Source organism: Zeus faber (genome assembly GCF_960531495.2).
Source record: "Zeus faber genome assembly, chromosome: 6".
Lineage (NCBI taxonomy): Eukaryota > Metazoa > Chordata > Actinopteri > Zeiformes > Zeidae > Zeus > Zeus faber.
Genome location: NC_137201.1, coordinates 32,098,863 through 32,114,594, shown reverse-complemented (window position 1 = coordinate 32,114,594; position 15,732 = coordinate 32,098,863). Strand labels below are relative to the sequence as shown.

General features: G+C 43.4%; 1 protein-coding gene and 1 long non-coding RNA gene across 2 annotated transcripts in view; both read left to right on the top strand.

The window, feature by feature from the left end:
- Positions 1-1,901: 1,901 nt before the first annotated feature.
- Positions 1,902-15,732, top strand: part of ppp6r2b (protein phosphatase 6, regulatory subunit 2b) — a 26,034-nt gene continuing 12,203 nt past the window's right edge. The window contains 23 exon segments of the mRNA XM_080002947.1: positions 1,902-1,931; positions 4,927-5,072; positions 5,245-5,417; positions 5,526-5,624; positions 6,132-6,318; positions 6,693-6,830; positions 6,934-6,999; positions 7,084-7,196; positions 7,290-7,403; positions 8,746-8,866; positions 8,980-9,141; positions 9,245-9,484; positions 9,843-9,907; positions 9,984-10,101; positions 10,103-10,279; positions 10,363-10,440; positions 10,757-10,854; positions 10,935-10,992; positions 11,094-11,215; positions 11,327-11,502; positions 11,637-11,793; positions 12,006-12,091; positions 12,426-12,619. Coding sequence (XP_079859073.1) covers positions 5,290-5,417; positions 5,526-5,624; positions 6,132-6,318; positions 6,693-6,830; positions 6,934-6,999; positions 7,084-7,196; positions 7,290-7,403; positions 8,746-8,866; positions 8,980-9,141; positions 9,245-9,484; positions 9,843-9,907; positions 9,984-10,101; positions 10,103-10,279; positions 10,363-10,440; positions 10,757-10,854; positions 10,935-10,992; positions 11,094-11,215; positions 11,327-11,502; positions 11,637-11,793; positions 12,006-12,091; positions 12,426-12,619 — 2,697 coding nt within the window. The 5' untranslated portion in view covers positions 1,902-1,931; positions 4,927-5,072; positions 5,245-5,289.
- Positions 12,634-15,732, top strand: part of LOC307231413 — a 6,064-nt gene continuing 2,965 nt past the window's right edge. The window contains exons 1-2 of the long non-coding RNA XR_013844202.1: positions 12,634-12,768; positions 15,560-15,694. This is a non-coding gene — a long non-coding RNA (uncharacterized lncRNA). The remainder of the gene's footprint in view (positions 12,769-15,559; positions 15,695-15,732) is intronic.

Here is a 15,732-nt window from a genome sequence, read left to right as displayed (position 1 = left end):
AGACTCCTAGTGATATAAAATATTTGTACAAATCCAAACAGAATGTAACAGGGAGTTTGTGAGTCCGATGCAGGTACAGAGTAAATAATAAACAGCATCGAGCAAGAGTGTGTGGTAATAATATGGGATGGAAGTATAGTAAATGTGCTGGTATAGTAAATATGATGGTATAGTAAATATGGTGGTATAGTAAATGTGCTAGTATAGTAAATATGGTGGTATAGTAAATATGGTGGTATAGTAAATGTGCTAGTATAGTAAATATGGTGGTATAGTAAATATGGAGGTATAGTAAATATGCTGGTATAGTAAATGTGCCAGTATAGTAAATATGGTGGTATAGTAAATATGATGGTATAGTAAATATGCTGGTATAGTAAATATGCTGGTATAGTAAATATGCTGGTATAGTAAATGTGCCAGTATAGTAAATATGGTGGTATAGTAAATATGGAGGTATAGTAAATATGGAGGTATAGTAAATATGCTGGTATAGTAAATATGCTGGTATAGTAAATATGCCGGTATAGTAAATATGGTCGTATAGTAAATATGGAGGTATAGTGAACATGCTGGTATAGTAAATATGCCAGTATAGTAAATATGGTGGTATAGTAAATATGGAGTTATAGTAAATATGCTGGTATAGTAAATATGCTGGTATAGTAAATATGCCAGTATAGTAAATATGCCGGTATAGTAAATATGCCGGTATAGTAAATATGGTGGTATAGTAAATATGGAGGTATAGTAAATATGCTGGTATAGTAAATATGCCGGTATAGTAAATATGGTGGTATAGTAAATATGGAGGTATAGTAAACATGCTGGTATAGTAAATATGCTGGTATAGTAAATATGCCGGTATAGTAAATATGGTGGTATAGTAAATATGGAGGTATAGTAAACATGCTGGTATAGTAAACATGCCGGTATAGTAAATATGGTGGTATAGTAAATGTAGTGGTATAGTAAATATGGTGGTATAGTAAATTTGGTGGTATAGTAAATATGGAGGTATAGTAAATATTGAGGTATAGTAAATATGGTGGTATAGTAAATATGGAGGTATAGTAAATATGGTGGTATAGTAACTATGGAGGTATAGTAAATATGGTGGTATAGTAAATATGGTGGTATAGTAATGTACTGTGAAATAACACTATATACACTATACTATATACACTATATAAAGTGTATATACTATATACACCTTATATACTTTGTATAAGGTGTATATACTATATACACTATATATACTATATAGACTATATATACCAGCCACGCCCCCTAACCGTGAAATAACACGGGTCCTCGCTTATCGACAAATTCATTTAAAGACCTGGTCCTAGGAACTGAACTCGGTCGTTAAGTGAGGAGTACCTGTACGTCTATCACTGGGAATAATCGTCGTCTCATCTCGTATATGGGGGGACGGGACGCAAACTGTACTTGTAATTTGGCAGCATCGTCTCTTGGAAAGCTCCAGTAGGTAAAACCAGCCTGGCTGTTTCCCACCCACCGGGCTGTTTCCCACCCACCGGGCTGTTTCCCACCCACCGGGCTGTTTTAATGCCCGAGTCGTTTCAAACATTCGTTCGCCGCGGACGAGTCGTCCGTGGCGGGGAGGGAGGGGGATTTGCGTTGCCCGGGGGCATTTCCCAACCGTTTCTAAACGAATCCGTTATCGATTAACGGGCGGCTGCAGCGGGCCGGTGGTGGTGGAGGGGGGCGGGGGGTCGTAGCGGTGCTCTCCGACGAACGAGTCGCGCTCGTCTGATCAACTTGGCGGACGACGACCGATGCCCGGCCGCAGTCTGCTGTTAGGTGGCCTAGCAGCGCCTGTTAGACCCCGCGACCAGCAGCTAGCTTAGCTAGCAGCTCCGTCCGTTGAGGTGGGTCCGACTCCGAACCAGGACGCGGGAGCCGGGGTATGTTGAATATTAAAATAAATAATTGGGAATATTGAAATAAGCGGCATATTAGAAATCAGCGGCGTCTTGGTTTTATTAGCACCGGGGGCGGGGGGACACCGACCCCCAACACTACATTAGCGGGTAGAGTAGCTGAGCTAACGGTAACTCAGGATGTTGTGGTGTGTGTGCTGTGAACTAGTGGCAGCTGATGCTCCGGCTCAGGCCTAATCCTGGTGCTGCGGATGGCGGCCACACTTTAATTTCTCGGCTAGGATTTACAAACACCTGTTTGTTTAATCGCACGCTAAATTAGATCAATGTGTGACATAAGTGGTGCACACTGGGCGGGTAAGGTCACTGTCGAGGAACAGAAAAGCTCCATTTCTTTTTGTGGACAAGGAAACATCTTGTCCACAAATTATAGAGCAAATGTAGGACCAGCAGCATCATGTATACATGTTGTGTTTTTTTATATATGTTTTTGCTTGTATACATTTAATTACTCGCGTGTTGTATATACTGATGTATACAACTGATATGTTATTTTCTTTATGACTTGAACTACTTTGTTTTGCACAGCAACACAGGGTTTTGCAGTGAAATGGTTTACACATCATTTTACCGCACCGTGCTTCCATGATGTACACAACAATTAAAATATGTTGAAATGGAGCCAGAGATATAGATGTGGAAGTGCCAAGTCAAGTCCAGATGCTCCTCCTCCTCCCCCTCCATTGGGAGAAGCTGACACGGAGGGTGTGGAGGTCAAGGTCACTGCAGCCACCGCTCACTGCCCGTGCCCCCAATCCGTATTTGGGACGTTAACGCTATTTTTCTCTGTTTGCATCAGAGGGGTGTCGTTATGATCCACGGCTCGGGTGCGTTCCACGCAGTGGCCGTGGTGTTCAGCAGCACCGGATTCAGTTGAGCTCCATGACCAACGCAGACCGTTTTCTCTTTTCTCATTTTCAATAAATATCACGGAACGGGGCTCGTCCACTTGCGTTGTACGGGGAAACTTTATTATTTATTAACTTTTAACGGTCGGTAATTTTACCAGGCGTTCTGTGCTTGTGCGTACATACATACAATGGATGCAATCGAGGAAATTTCGCAAGATTTTACAGAAGCACAGCGCTAGAGACAAACCTTTCTGGGCAAAACAGCAGGTTGATAGTGTTTTGACTGACAGTTCTATTTATCTTCATTCTAAAATAAAAATATTGCAGAAAGATCTAGCCAACCAGTTTAGTCATTTTTTGTTTCTATTAGGTCATGTATTGGCAAGAATCTGGCAATGCAATGCATATTGTGATGCAAGGGTAACAATTCAGTATATATGTATATACAACTATACTGTATATTGAAATTCTACTGTCAGTTTTGGATTACTGTTGCAAAGATACCATTTTTGCCTGACCAAGTACAAGTACAAAATCTTGAATTCTTGTCAATACTGAGTACTGAAACGAGTACTAAACTTTCAATAAAATTATAGTGCAGATACAGTAGATCACTGATTTTCAAAGCCCTGTGTGCTAATTATTTTCAGCAATTAAATTATTCAATGCTTTGTTTCAACAAAATTAGATAAAACATGAAACCGTCTAAAACATAAAGATAACATTTGAAACAGCAACTAAATACTATGAACAAGTATATCAGTTGTTAGAGCGTTCTCAGCACAGTGTCAATACTGGCCTTGGTATCTGTTCATCCCTAGTTCAGATGTAGAATATTAAAAAAAAAAAAAAATTATAGACATTAAAGGACAATAAAACAACAATGTGTACAAATGTAAAAACTTAAATACATTTTACAATCCACACATCTATGTTTAAAAAAAAAAAAAGTCTGAATCCACTCTTAAATAATGTATTATACTTATGTTGCGTAAAGCATTTAGCAAATACGTGTATCATTTTACCATGTTTTTGTGTTTTGTGACACACGCATCTCATTAGGGAAGGGAAGGAGGGGGGTTGGAGTAGATGCCTGTAGTGGGTCCTGGAGTGGAGTGGACTCCCACTGTGTCGGATGTTGGGGTGTAACAAGTTTGCGGCAGGTTACAGTCACCAACATGGCGGGACCCTAAAACTTTAACAAGGTGCCTTTGTCAAGTTTTTACGTCATTATGGAGATTATGCTTTTGATTATCCTCGCTGTGATTGAAGCTTGTTTCCCAACGTTACCGTTTGTACATGAGTTTATTACTTTGTCCGGAATAGTGAGAGTCCACTCCGCTCCAGGATCCGCTCCAAGCATCCACCCCACCCCCTTTCCCCTCCAGCTTGATGTGTGTCACAAAACAGGAATACCAAAAAGAACTGTTCCACACGTGAGTCAACTATTTCAATACATGTTAAGGCGCGAAGTTGCAAGTGTTCAAGACACAGGGACACACAGCACACACACAGCACACACACACACACACACACACACACACTCACACACACACACTCATGCACACACACAGCATGAAGTAACAGAAGAGGGCAGTAAATGTAACATTACAATTTGATGTAAGCTGCTGTTAAAAAACAGAGGAAGAGAAGTTGTAAGTGATTAAAAACATGAATAAATGAGTAAATATATTAATCGCATATGAATGATGCTACACATATTTGCTAAATTGTTTACGCAACACAAGTAATACATTATTTGTGGATGGAGAGCTGTGTTTATGTTTACCAGATTTGTGGATTGCGGTATTCATGTTATTGCATTTGTATTTATGTAGTTTTATGTAGTTTTATGTGTTATATTGTGACACAGAATTCCTTCCATAGTATACAATACTGCATTGAAATGTTAATGTATTACAATACTGCATTAAAATACTCATACAACGCCGTCATACAACCTGTTAATCATCAAATCAAGAATTAGCTGTCAATGTCTCTTGAGATTCAATACAGTATTTGAAATCAAAGAATCTCAATTCTCAAGGGCATTGATATTTTCTTGGACCCCTAGTTTATATTCACCTTATTCTCTTTCTCTCTCCCAGGCACAAGGCAGTGGTGGCTCAGGAGTATGAAAGAGTTTGCACTGGCCTGACTTAGTGTGTAGTGTTTGAGTGAGTGTGGGGCCACGTGCTATCAGTAAGCCAAATGTCTGACAGCAAGATCTGAGGATTTTACTTCTTATCCAGATGTAAGAGCATACATATTGTCACCCTGGAGTTCAGCATTGTTTTGATTAACCCATCATTTGCGCATGCTTATGAAAATACTGCAGTACACGCCCCAACAAACAGGAATCAACTGCTTACTATTGTGAAAAGACCTGTCAAAACACAGTCATCTTAAAGATATCTACGCCTCAGCTTCTTTAGGGTACAAGAGGACTGCATGCACCTATAACATCAGTCATGTTTTGGAGGTTTGACCTGCACACGTCGTCCCACCTGGAGGCCTTGCTGGATAAGGAAGATGTCACCCTCTCTGAGCTCATGGATGAGGAGGACGTGCTGCAGGAGTGCAAGGCCCAGAACAGGAGGTCAATTTAGCTCTGGCTCATAACAGTAACTTTACCTCATCCATTACTAATGCATTACTCCTGTGCAGTTCTCATATAAATCTGGCCTTCTGTGCATCACTTTTGTAGGCTCCTGCTGTTTTTGTCTCAGGACCACTGCATGCAGGAGCTTCTCCGTCTCATCACCACAGTGCCCCCTGCTGCTGTGGAGGAGACAAACCGCTTTAAGTAGGTGCCACTGTCTATAAAAATTTAGAATTCATTTTAAAGCTACATTTTGTAATATTATGTGTGTGCCGATAGCTGAAGGGTATACCAAAAACATGCCGCTTGAATTTATATGAAATAAACTTTGCTTCCATGTCAAGGGGACAGGGTGTTAAGGTTTAGCACATTAACAGGGTGTTAAGGTTCAGTTTGGAGCTTGGGAGGCCCAGAATCTTGGTGTGGGCAAAGAAATAGGCTGGCAACATCGGAGTTATCAAACATAATGCATATTGCTTTCAAAGAAAATATGTTTATGTGCCTGTTCTACGAAGAACTAATAGCTCCTAATCCAGTTTTCCCATCATGCAGAAATGTTTGTCTTAAATTCTCCTTACTTTTGTTCCTTAGAAAAGAGCCTAAGAAACATTTAAAGGAAGATCAGTCTGAAAAAATGTCACGATAGCTTCAAGCAGAGAGGAAAATGGTTTTAGCCTGTGATTGACTGACTTATGTGTTCATTTGTTGCAGATATCCAAACATAGCGTGTGAGCTTTTGACGAGCGACGTGGGAGTAATCAATGACAAGCTGGGTAATGAGGAGCCTTTGCTGGAAACCTTGTACGCTTTCCTGGAGCAGCCGTCGCCACTCAATCCACTGCTTGCATCGTTCTTTAGCAAGACTATCGGGAACCTTATCACACGCAAGACTGAACAGGTAGCACTTGAAACACTTGTCTAAGCACATGCACTAGCACAGAAAGATGGGTTCTCTGCATCTCTTTCAACCAACATGCATGTCAAGTTTTCTTAGCTCCCTCACAAGTTACCTTCAGATGCAAGGATCATGCAAAAAATATATCCGTAGACCCGAGTCCACCCAAATTTAATTTAAGAGTCAAATAAATCTGATTATTCACGAGACTTTTCCTTTTAAGATGTTAGGTTTGTTATTGTTTTAGTTATCGCTACCTGACGAAGGACGTTTGAATGTATTGCTCATATAGTTCATCACATCGACTTGCTCAGAGCATGCTGTTTTGATAATGCAGTTTATATGATAGAGATTTGACTCCCTTCTGATTGGGCCAGGTGATTCGTTTCCTGCGTGGGAAGGAGGGCTTCCTGTCCCTCGTTCTGAAGCACATTGACACATCGGCGATGATGGATCTGCTGCTGCGCCTTATTAGTTGTGTGGAGCCAGCCGCTCTCAGACAGGAGACGCTCAATGTACGACACACACACACACACACACACACACACTCGCAGTTCATTTACAGTGAATCTTTGTACTTCAATATGTTTTGCTTAAAAATGGTTCTCATTTCTACAGTGGTTGAACGAAGAGAAGCTTGCCCAGCGACTAATAGAGGTGATCCACCCTGAGAGAGATGAGGAGGTAAGATTAAGGCATGCATGTAACACAAATGCACATGCTCTTAAATAGACTATCCAATATGAAATAGCTGCGCCTGTTTTTCAGCGGCAGTCCAACGCGTCTCAGACCCTGTGCGACATCATTCGTTTGAGCAGAGATCAGGCCAATCAGCTGCAAGAGAACTCAGAGTCTGACCCTCTGCTCATCACGCTAGAGTCGTAAGAGACGTGCACTCACATGCTGAGAAACACGCACCCACACAGAGAGGACCAGTCGGTCCTATGCACTGTGTTGCTTCTCACTGTCCTCAGGCAGGAGTGCGTGGGGCAGCTGCTGCAGAACATGTTTTCAGGCGAAAGCACTGAGAGCTGCATCGTCAATGGAATTCAAGTTCTTCTGACCCTGCTGGAGATCCGGAGGCCCGTGTGAGTATCTGCTAAAGTGGTGGCTCACTATTTACGGTTTGTAAAAGACTTCTAAAGCTGAATAGAACAGTGTTTGTTTACTCATAATACTAGGAAAATGTTTGAAAGGTGTTTTTGGGCCACGTATAATGCTGACACACACTATCCCCAGCATCTGGAAGTCAATGTTATTTCGTTTGTTTCTACAGTAATTAAGGGAGACGGGGCTTCAACATTTTGGAAACATGCAACATCCATTCACGGCCAGACATCAAAGTACTTACAGAATTAGTGATTTGTTCCGATTGTAATCAATAATCAATCAAAGATTTGTTTTGTTGTAACAAATATTTCATATGTGTTAAAAAGTAAATACTCCATCCCCTATCAAGTAACACCCTTGCACCATAAAACGGTAATTGAGTAATTTCTATAAGACTAAATTTACCTGTATATGAACAAGCTTTTATATAATTAATTAATGGTTTATTTAATTCAAACACCAAATTGGTATTGTTTTGACCCAGTGAGGCACAAATGTAGCCTGCTCCACCAGTCTTGCGTTGTCTTTACTGTCCCTATCACAGCACACCTTTCGCAGCAAACATCTGATTTGAATCCATGCCTTGACAGACAACACCTTCAGCCAGTTTAGATTAAAGAAACGCCTGGCGCTATCACAGCCCCCGCATGAACACAATCTACATTAGAGATGATCTTGGTATATCGTGTGTGTGTGTGTGTGTGTGTGTGTGTGTGTGTGTGTGTGTGTGTGTGTGTGTGTGTGTGTGTGTGTGTGTGTGTGTGTGTGTGTGTGTGTGTGTGTGTGTGTGTGGCTGAAAATAGGATTCTTGTTCGGTAACATCTTCTTCATCACCAATGGGGCAAGCTGATAAATCTAAACTTTTCCCAATCCAGTCGGAAGAACAGTAAAAACGTCTTTTCCTGTGATAAAATCCAACAGTGCACACTTTTGTCTGTGCCATTATAACATCTCTTTCTGCTAAAACTGACGCTACGGCTGCATTGGCACGATTTTCTATGGGAGCCGCCAATGTTGTCTGAAATGCGGCGTGCTCTGTACTGCGTCATCAACTAACAAGCCTCCCAGAACAACGGCAGGCTCTGATTGGTCAGTCACACGGCTGGACGGACTGAAAGTAACCACTAAAGACCAACCCCACACCTCACGTTATATGTCCACTGTCTGGCTCTTGCGAGGCTAGTACAAATGTGTCACCAGAGGTAGAATACCCATGCCACTGGTCCAATGATGGTGAGGGTGCTGCTGGTGTGACAAGCCATTGTACCACTAAACGTTCAAGGCTGCACTTTATTTTCTAATATTGTATTTGGTTGGCAGGGTGGATGGCATCATGGATGCTCAAGGATTTGAGAGAAGTTACAATGTTAACAGCAGCATTCTGCTGGCCATCCAACCCAAGCTCAAACACTTCCATCAGCTGCTGCAGGAGCCACCCAAGGTACAATAAGAATCAAATCTAATGTGCACGCCGATAGATTTGTTTTAGATTTGTCTGCCTTATTCATTTATTCACATATGAATGCTTTTTGTGCAAATGTGTCCTGTGTGCAGCGCTGTCCCATGCTGACCACGCTGGGTGTGCTGGAGGAGCCGCTGGGTAACACTCGCCTTCACGTGGCGAGGCTGGTGGCGTCTCTGCTCTACACGAGCTCTGCCAGCCACGCTGTTATAGCGCAGGAGCTTTGCCAACTTAACACCATGGACCTGTTGCTGGTGAGACCAGCTACTTCTGCCAGACTGTCACAGTAACTAACTAATAAAAAAGCATGAGGACTTTTACTGTCGTGCTTGACAGAAATGCTTCCTGTTTAACCAGGACTTGTTCTTCAAGTACACCTGGAATAACTTCCTCCACCTACAAGTGGAGCTCTGTGTTGCTGCCATCCTCAGGCCTTGTGCCCATGAGATGAGACTTCAGTCCGACCTGGGATCCCAAGAAACCGCTATTCTTGACCAGGAGAACACCCCCAAAGAGACAAGTTCACCGGAGCCCCAAACTCCAGCGTCTTCTTCCCAGAACCCTGACGACTCCGCTCACAACACAATGGTAGCTCATGTAGGTGTCTCTTAAGAGTGTGTGTGTGTGTGTGTGTGTGTGTGTGTGTGTGTGTGTGTGTGTGTGTGTGTGTGTGTGTGTGTGTGTGTGTGTGTGTGTGTGTGTGTGTGTGTGTGTGTGTGTGTGTGTGTGTGTGTGTGTGTGGCTCCACGGTGTGTCTTCCGTGTATTAGAACTATTTTGCCATGTTTGGGTCTATAAACAACTCATCAGGGAGAATCACCATGGATGAGACAAGTAATCATAGAACCAAGTATGTGTGTGTGTGTGTGTGTGTGTGTGTGTGTGTGTGTCTTTGTCTCCGTCTCCTTTTTAAAACCCAAATCTCTCTCGTCTCATAAAAGTTTCCGCTCACACAGTTGTTTCAGCACTGCCGACTTGTCCAGAGAATTCTTGACGCCTGGGAAGAGAACGACAAGATACAGTAAGCAGCTTCATGTCTTTCAACCCAAAGTGTCCTGCGGAAGCGTCTCATTTGAGTGACGTCATTCTTGTCTCAGGGCAGCGGGCGGAATGAGGAGAGGCTACATGGGACACCTGACCAGAATCGCCAACACTGTGGTACACAACGTGGAGAAAGGCCCCGTTCACGCTCAAATCAGCAGGCTCATCACTGGTGTGTATTTTTGCATCATGGAGTCGACGGTGTCATTTCTCACAGACTGAAGTGATAAATAATGACGTCCCTCTTGTGGACATTGTTGTTGCAGAGCTGCCAGAGGACTGCAGGGGGCGCTGGGAAACCTTTGTGGACCAGACTCTCACAGAGACCAACAGGAAAAACACCACAGACTTGGTAAATACGTTCACACACGTTCAGTTCTACCTGAAACACTGTTTGCATTTAATCACGCCGAGAAAATCTAAAAACGATTCCAGGTCGGTACCCGAAACCTGCGCCACTCCTCTGAGGATGATATGGAGAGCCCCTTTCCGAAAGAGCTGACTCTGCAACAGGTACGCATCCTCAAAGACTAATTGAACCCCAAGTCACACAATTAACTAGTGTTGAAACGCTTAACTAACTCAACTTTGCACTGCTGAGCACTTCCTGATCATGATGTTGTTGTACCTCTTTTCAGTGACACCTGCAGGAAAGGAGTATAGTGTCATCACTTTAGTTGAATCTAATCTAAAATCGAATCTAATCATGGCTCTTATACAATGTTAACCAATAGACGCAACTCTATTCTTCTGCCGGCTTTGAAAACTAGAGTTTCATATAACATGCTCCCTGTTTATATTTATTTATTATTATTTATTATTTATTTAGGCTTTCTCAGACTACCAGATCCAACAGATGACCGCAAACTTTGTGGATCAGTTTGGCTTCAACGACGAGGAGTTTACCGAACACGATGACAGCATCAGGTAAGTTATATCATGAGGCTCGTTTCTGAGTCAGTGTTGTGTCGTGCCTCCGCGCTAAAAGGAAGTGTCTGTCGTTGCAGTGCGACCTTTGACCGGATTGCAGACATCAACATCAACATTGATACAGGACAGGACAGCGTGAGTTAACTTAAAAACATCCTTTCCTTCGCTGTGATGTTGTGAAAACTGATGGGTGGCGTACACTGGCGGCATCTCAGTATTCTTTCTGGCCCGCTTAGGCCAACACAGCGGTGTTTGAGGCCTGTTCGAAAGAAAAGATTAAGCCGTTTGATGACGATGAAGAGGACATCTGGGAAGAGAAGGAGATCAACTATGCAACACAAACCAAGTCTAGAAACAGGTGAGTGCGCAGACACAAAATAGTACTTCTGTTTAGATGGAATGGCTGTTACGTTCCAATATTTGAGCCTGGCGCTGCTCGTCTCAAGTGCTTGTCTTTTTGTCTGTCCAGGTTTGGTGGCTCACGATCACCACAGTGTGATGTGGTGGGTAAGGCTGATGAGAAGGCGTTAGGCTCGGGCACAGAGAGCTTTGATGGAGCGACAAAAGCGGAAGAAGCCAAAGAGGAGGAGCCAGCTGAGACTCCAGATCCCTTCTCTAGTCTGTGCCCGATGGAGGGCACACAAGGTGAGATCTAGAGTTAATTCACGTGTCTTGTTGGGCATGATAGAATTGTTTATCCTTGGTTCAGTGGGTTGTGGGAGTTTCGAAGTCGGTTCATATCAAGGTAAATGGTTTGTCTGGTGCCATCCCATCATCAGGTGCCGGTTGGGTCGCTGACTTCGGGGAGGTGAACTCCAAAGCCCCCGCGGCAGGAGTGGGCTTTGCAGCCTGGGACAGTCCTGCCTCCCAGCCGGTAACCACGGAGACGGAGGAGAAAGGATGGGCCAAGTTCACTGACTTCCAGCCTTTCTGCTGGTGAGTCTGGGAGTGGTCACCGGGTGACATTTTTAAATGTCAGCATTTGATTCTATTTGCTTTCATTTTTTTACATCCTAAATCTGCATCTTCAGTATATTGAGCCAAACTTCCAACAACAATTGTCTATTAATGTTCTTAATGAAACAAACATTTGGCAATTTGCAGACACTTCCGTAGGTGTTCAAATTGTTTCAACGTGTGTCCCTCAGCTCAGAAACAGGTCCCAGGTGCAGCTCTCCTGTGGATTCAGAGGTCAGGAGCTCAGACAGAGACAGAGACAAAACAAACCAGAACCGTAAGTTGGCGGTGTGCTCCTTATCCCAGGCCAGAGTGGTTCCTTTCCATTACAAATGCTCATGTGACTACAATGACAGTTACATTTAATTTAACTTTAATTTAATTTTGGATGCAACTTTAAGCAAAACACTAGTTGCTGGAACTTAATACTATGGTACTTGGTGTCTGATCACTAGTAACATTAGTAAGTGGCGCCTCTTTACCTTGCATTCAATTAAGCATTCACTGAACCATGGGTGGATGGATGAAGCATTTAATGGTGTGTGTGTGTGTGTGTGTGTGTGTGTGTGTGTGTGCACGTGCACGTGCCCTCCCTCCCTCCCCTTCTGCAGCGTGTGTGTGGAGTGTGTGTGTGGCAAGGAAGGCTCCACTGGTGGCGTCCGACAGCTCCTCCTCCGGAGGTTCGGACACAGACGAGGAAGAAGACAAAACGGATTCCGTCACGACGGAGGTTTCGGCCGCCGCCCCGGCCCCCGCAGCCGCCCCCGCCCCTGCAGCCGCCGCGGCTGCCCCCGCCCCCGCCGCGGCTGCCCCCGCCCCCGCCGCGGCTGCCCCCGCCCCTGCCGCGGCTGCCCCCGCCCCCGCAGCCGCCCTCGCAGCTGTCCCTGCAGCCACCCACCTCGAGACCCCCAACCCGCCTGTGGATCCTGGCAAGGGAACGGAGGGCTGCACCAGGTACAGACGCAAAATGAAAAGCTTTTTTTCTTCATTATACTGTATCTCCCCACAGTGAGTGATTTTGAGTGAGTTTCAGACCTGCCCACCTGCGCACACGTTGTGTACCAACTATGTAATTCTTAATCAAAATACGCAGGTACGAAATGGTGTGTGTGTGTGTGTGTGTGTGTGTGTGTGTGTGTGTGTGTGTGTGTGTGTGTGTGTGTGTGTGTGTGTGTGTGTGTGTGTGTGTGTGTGTGTGTGTGTGTGTGTGTGTGTGTGTGTGCGCGCGCGCGCGCGACCCACTGCATACTTTAGGGTCGTTTGGCGGCTTTCAATTTTTTCCACATCATTTCAAAGTGGAGAATCAGAGCTTCCAAACAAGGTGTCACTTGTGCAAGTCAAGCAAATATTTTTAAGGCTATGACTTGTTAATGACAAGGGTGTGGCAAACTGTGTTTCTGAGATAATCACCTCCAAAGTTTGCCCCAGACTTGGTTCATTCAGCCAGCTCCAGAATGCAAATGGGGTTGGCGGACAAACAAAGCCACATGGCTACTTAACATAATGCTGAATGGGGCAATCACTGCTTTGTTCTTGTCTTTTGAGGGAATGTTGAACAGCGTCATCAACACATGTTGATATACATGTTTTATAAAAGTGGAATTATTTTAGAGTTTAAAATTACGGACAAGACAACAAAATGTAAAGTCCATCAATAATATGAGTCTCGGAAATCTAAAATCTGAAAATCTTCCACCAACCTCAACAGACTTCATCACGTCATCAACTTCTTCTGTTTAACAACAACGGGCGTGTCGTCGGTCTCCTCCGGTGGTTCTTGAAAATATTCAGTTTCATCCTCACACTAAGTTTGAAATCCGCTGTTTGAAATGTTCTCCATGTCCGGGATAATATCAGATTCAGCAGCGCTGTTGTTCTCAGCGTCGCTGTCGGAGAACTGACTATCATCGTGGAAAAGGAAGTCCAGTACACGCTGCTTAAACTCACTTGGATCCATCGCATTGGTCAGATTAAGGTCCAGGATATGATTTCGATTCACACTGTGACTTCACATCACGTGGAATATGGAGGAATCCTCTTCACCTGGACGGTCACTTTAAAGGACTTCATCGATCGGCGTTGTTCAGTGCTGTTCAGCGTCTCGCAAAGTGAACTGCATTTACCCATGTAATCTAACGGGAATATTTAACTCCGCTGTTTAACATTTTTCTACTATTCTACAAACTCTGTTTTGAAAATCCATTGAGAGATTTAAAAAAAAAAAAACACAAAGCAACACGAATCTTGAAAAGTCTAATTTTCCTTCAAGAAAGGTTTTTTCTGCTTATTTGGCTGCTCCTGGCCATTTTAGAAATGAGCGAGACAGCAGGTTTTGCTGCGCTGGGTCACATATTGTAATTTAAAGACAGGAAATCAATCAATACAAGACAATAGGGTACATTGATTGGGTATTTAAATGACATTCCTCGGATTGGACCAGAGGCTACGACCTGTGGTTCTGCAAGCCCTCCCTCTCCTCTCACTCAACATCCACTGATACGCAGTGCAGCGGTACTTTATTATCCACCGAGGTGTAACGCTGCATCTCTGAGGTAAAATGGCAACTGTCACCGTGTTACAAAAATGTCACCGTAGTGAAATATAAAGCATAAGATGCACCGATCGATCGGCCAGTGACCAGAATTGGTCGGTTTTCACCGGCCGATCAGTGTAGGCACAGAATATTTTCAGATTCTGTGCCGTCAAATGGACACGCCCGATACTGTGCTCATGTACTGTACTGCCGATACCAACGTCATGTAACATAGTCGACGCTCCAAAAAGAGAGTGAAAGAAAGAAAATGTCTGCTGTTTGGAGGCACTTCAGTGTAAACTAAGAAGCGTAGATAAATAATGGATCTATCGCCTGAGAATATTGTAACACTGTGCAGTCTGTGCTGTTTCACTGTCACAGTGGAGCTCCACTCGTGATGAAAAGTTTGACTCTTTTTTGAGACTCGGTTCTTGATGAGTCACTCAGTCAAAGGAGTCGTTCCATTCGATTCAGTTGGTTTAACGCACTGTGGGGGCAAAAAGAAAAAGGAGGACTTCCGGCGAACAACAGTGAGAAGAGTCAGACATTTATTTGATTTGATTATTTTTTTGTAATGATTGCAATTTATTTGCAAAGTACCATATAATATAGACAGATAGAAAGAGTCTTTCATTTCAAATTTGAACTAGACATTTCAATGTTGGTTATATATTGTGTGCAGTTACAGGTTGAATTATCCTGAAACTTGGTGACCGTCCCATATTCTGTTATATTCGAAGTCAGTGACAGTTTTATGTTCTATTATTGTTCCATCGTGAATAATGAACAATAATAAACAGTGTCAAAATCAGCAATGTCACCATTGTGGTAACTATCACAGATCATGGGACGTATCCATCATTGACGTACAGCAGATCAGAAATCGGAATCCGCAGGTCAGACTTGAAAAAAAATCTGAAATAGGAAACGGCCAAGAAAATTGCAATCAGTGAATCTCTAGTTGCTAAACATCTTCAGTTACTTTATGAGATGATGCGCTATTGTGTTACTCAAATTTTCCCAGGGTTGGTATTTCTGGATTTATAGATTAGCTAGATAGATTTATTGACGCTCTAATCAGACATTTCAAAGCTCCTCTGCTTTTCTGCGCTGTCGTGCCATGTCTTCCCTGTGTTCTTGTTTTTTCTCTCCTTTGTTCTCTTGTTTTTTTCCTTAATTTCTCCGTCTGGTTTCTTACTGTGTACTTTTCAGTGAAGCAGACAATGCGTCACCTTGGGAGCTCTCCATCCCAGACAAAGGGACAGATATTGAGAAGGAACAGGAAGGGGAAGGTCTTCCAAGGACAACGACCACCAGTTCACCCGACCAGGCAGCTGCAGTCACACAGTAAGTGGGGTGGGGGTGTGTGTGTGATATTTAAACAC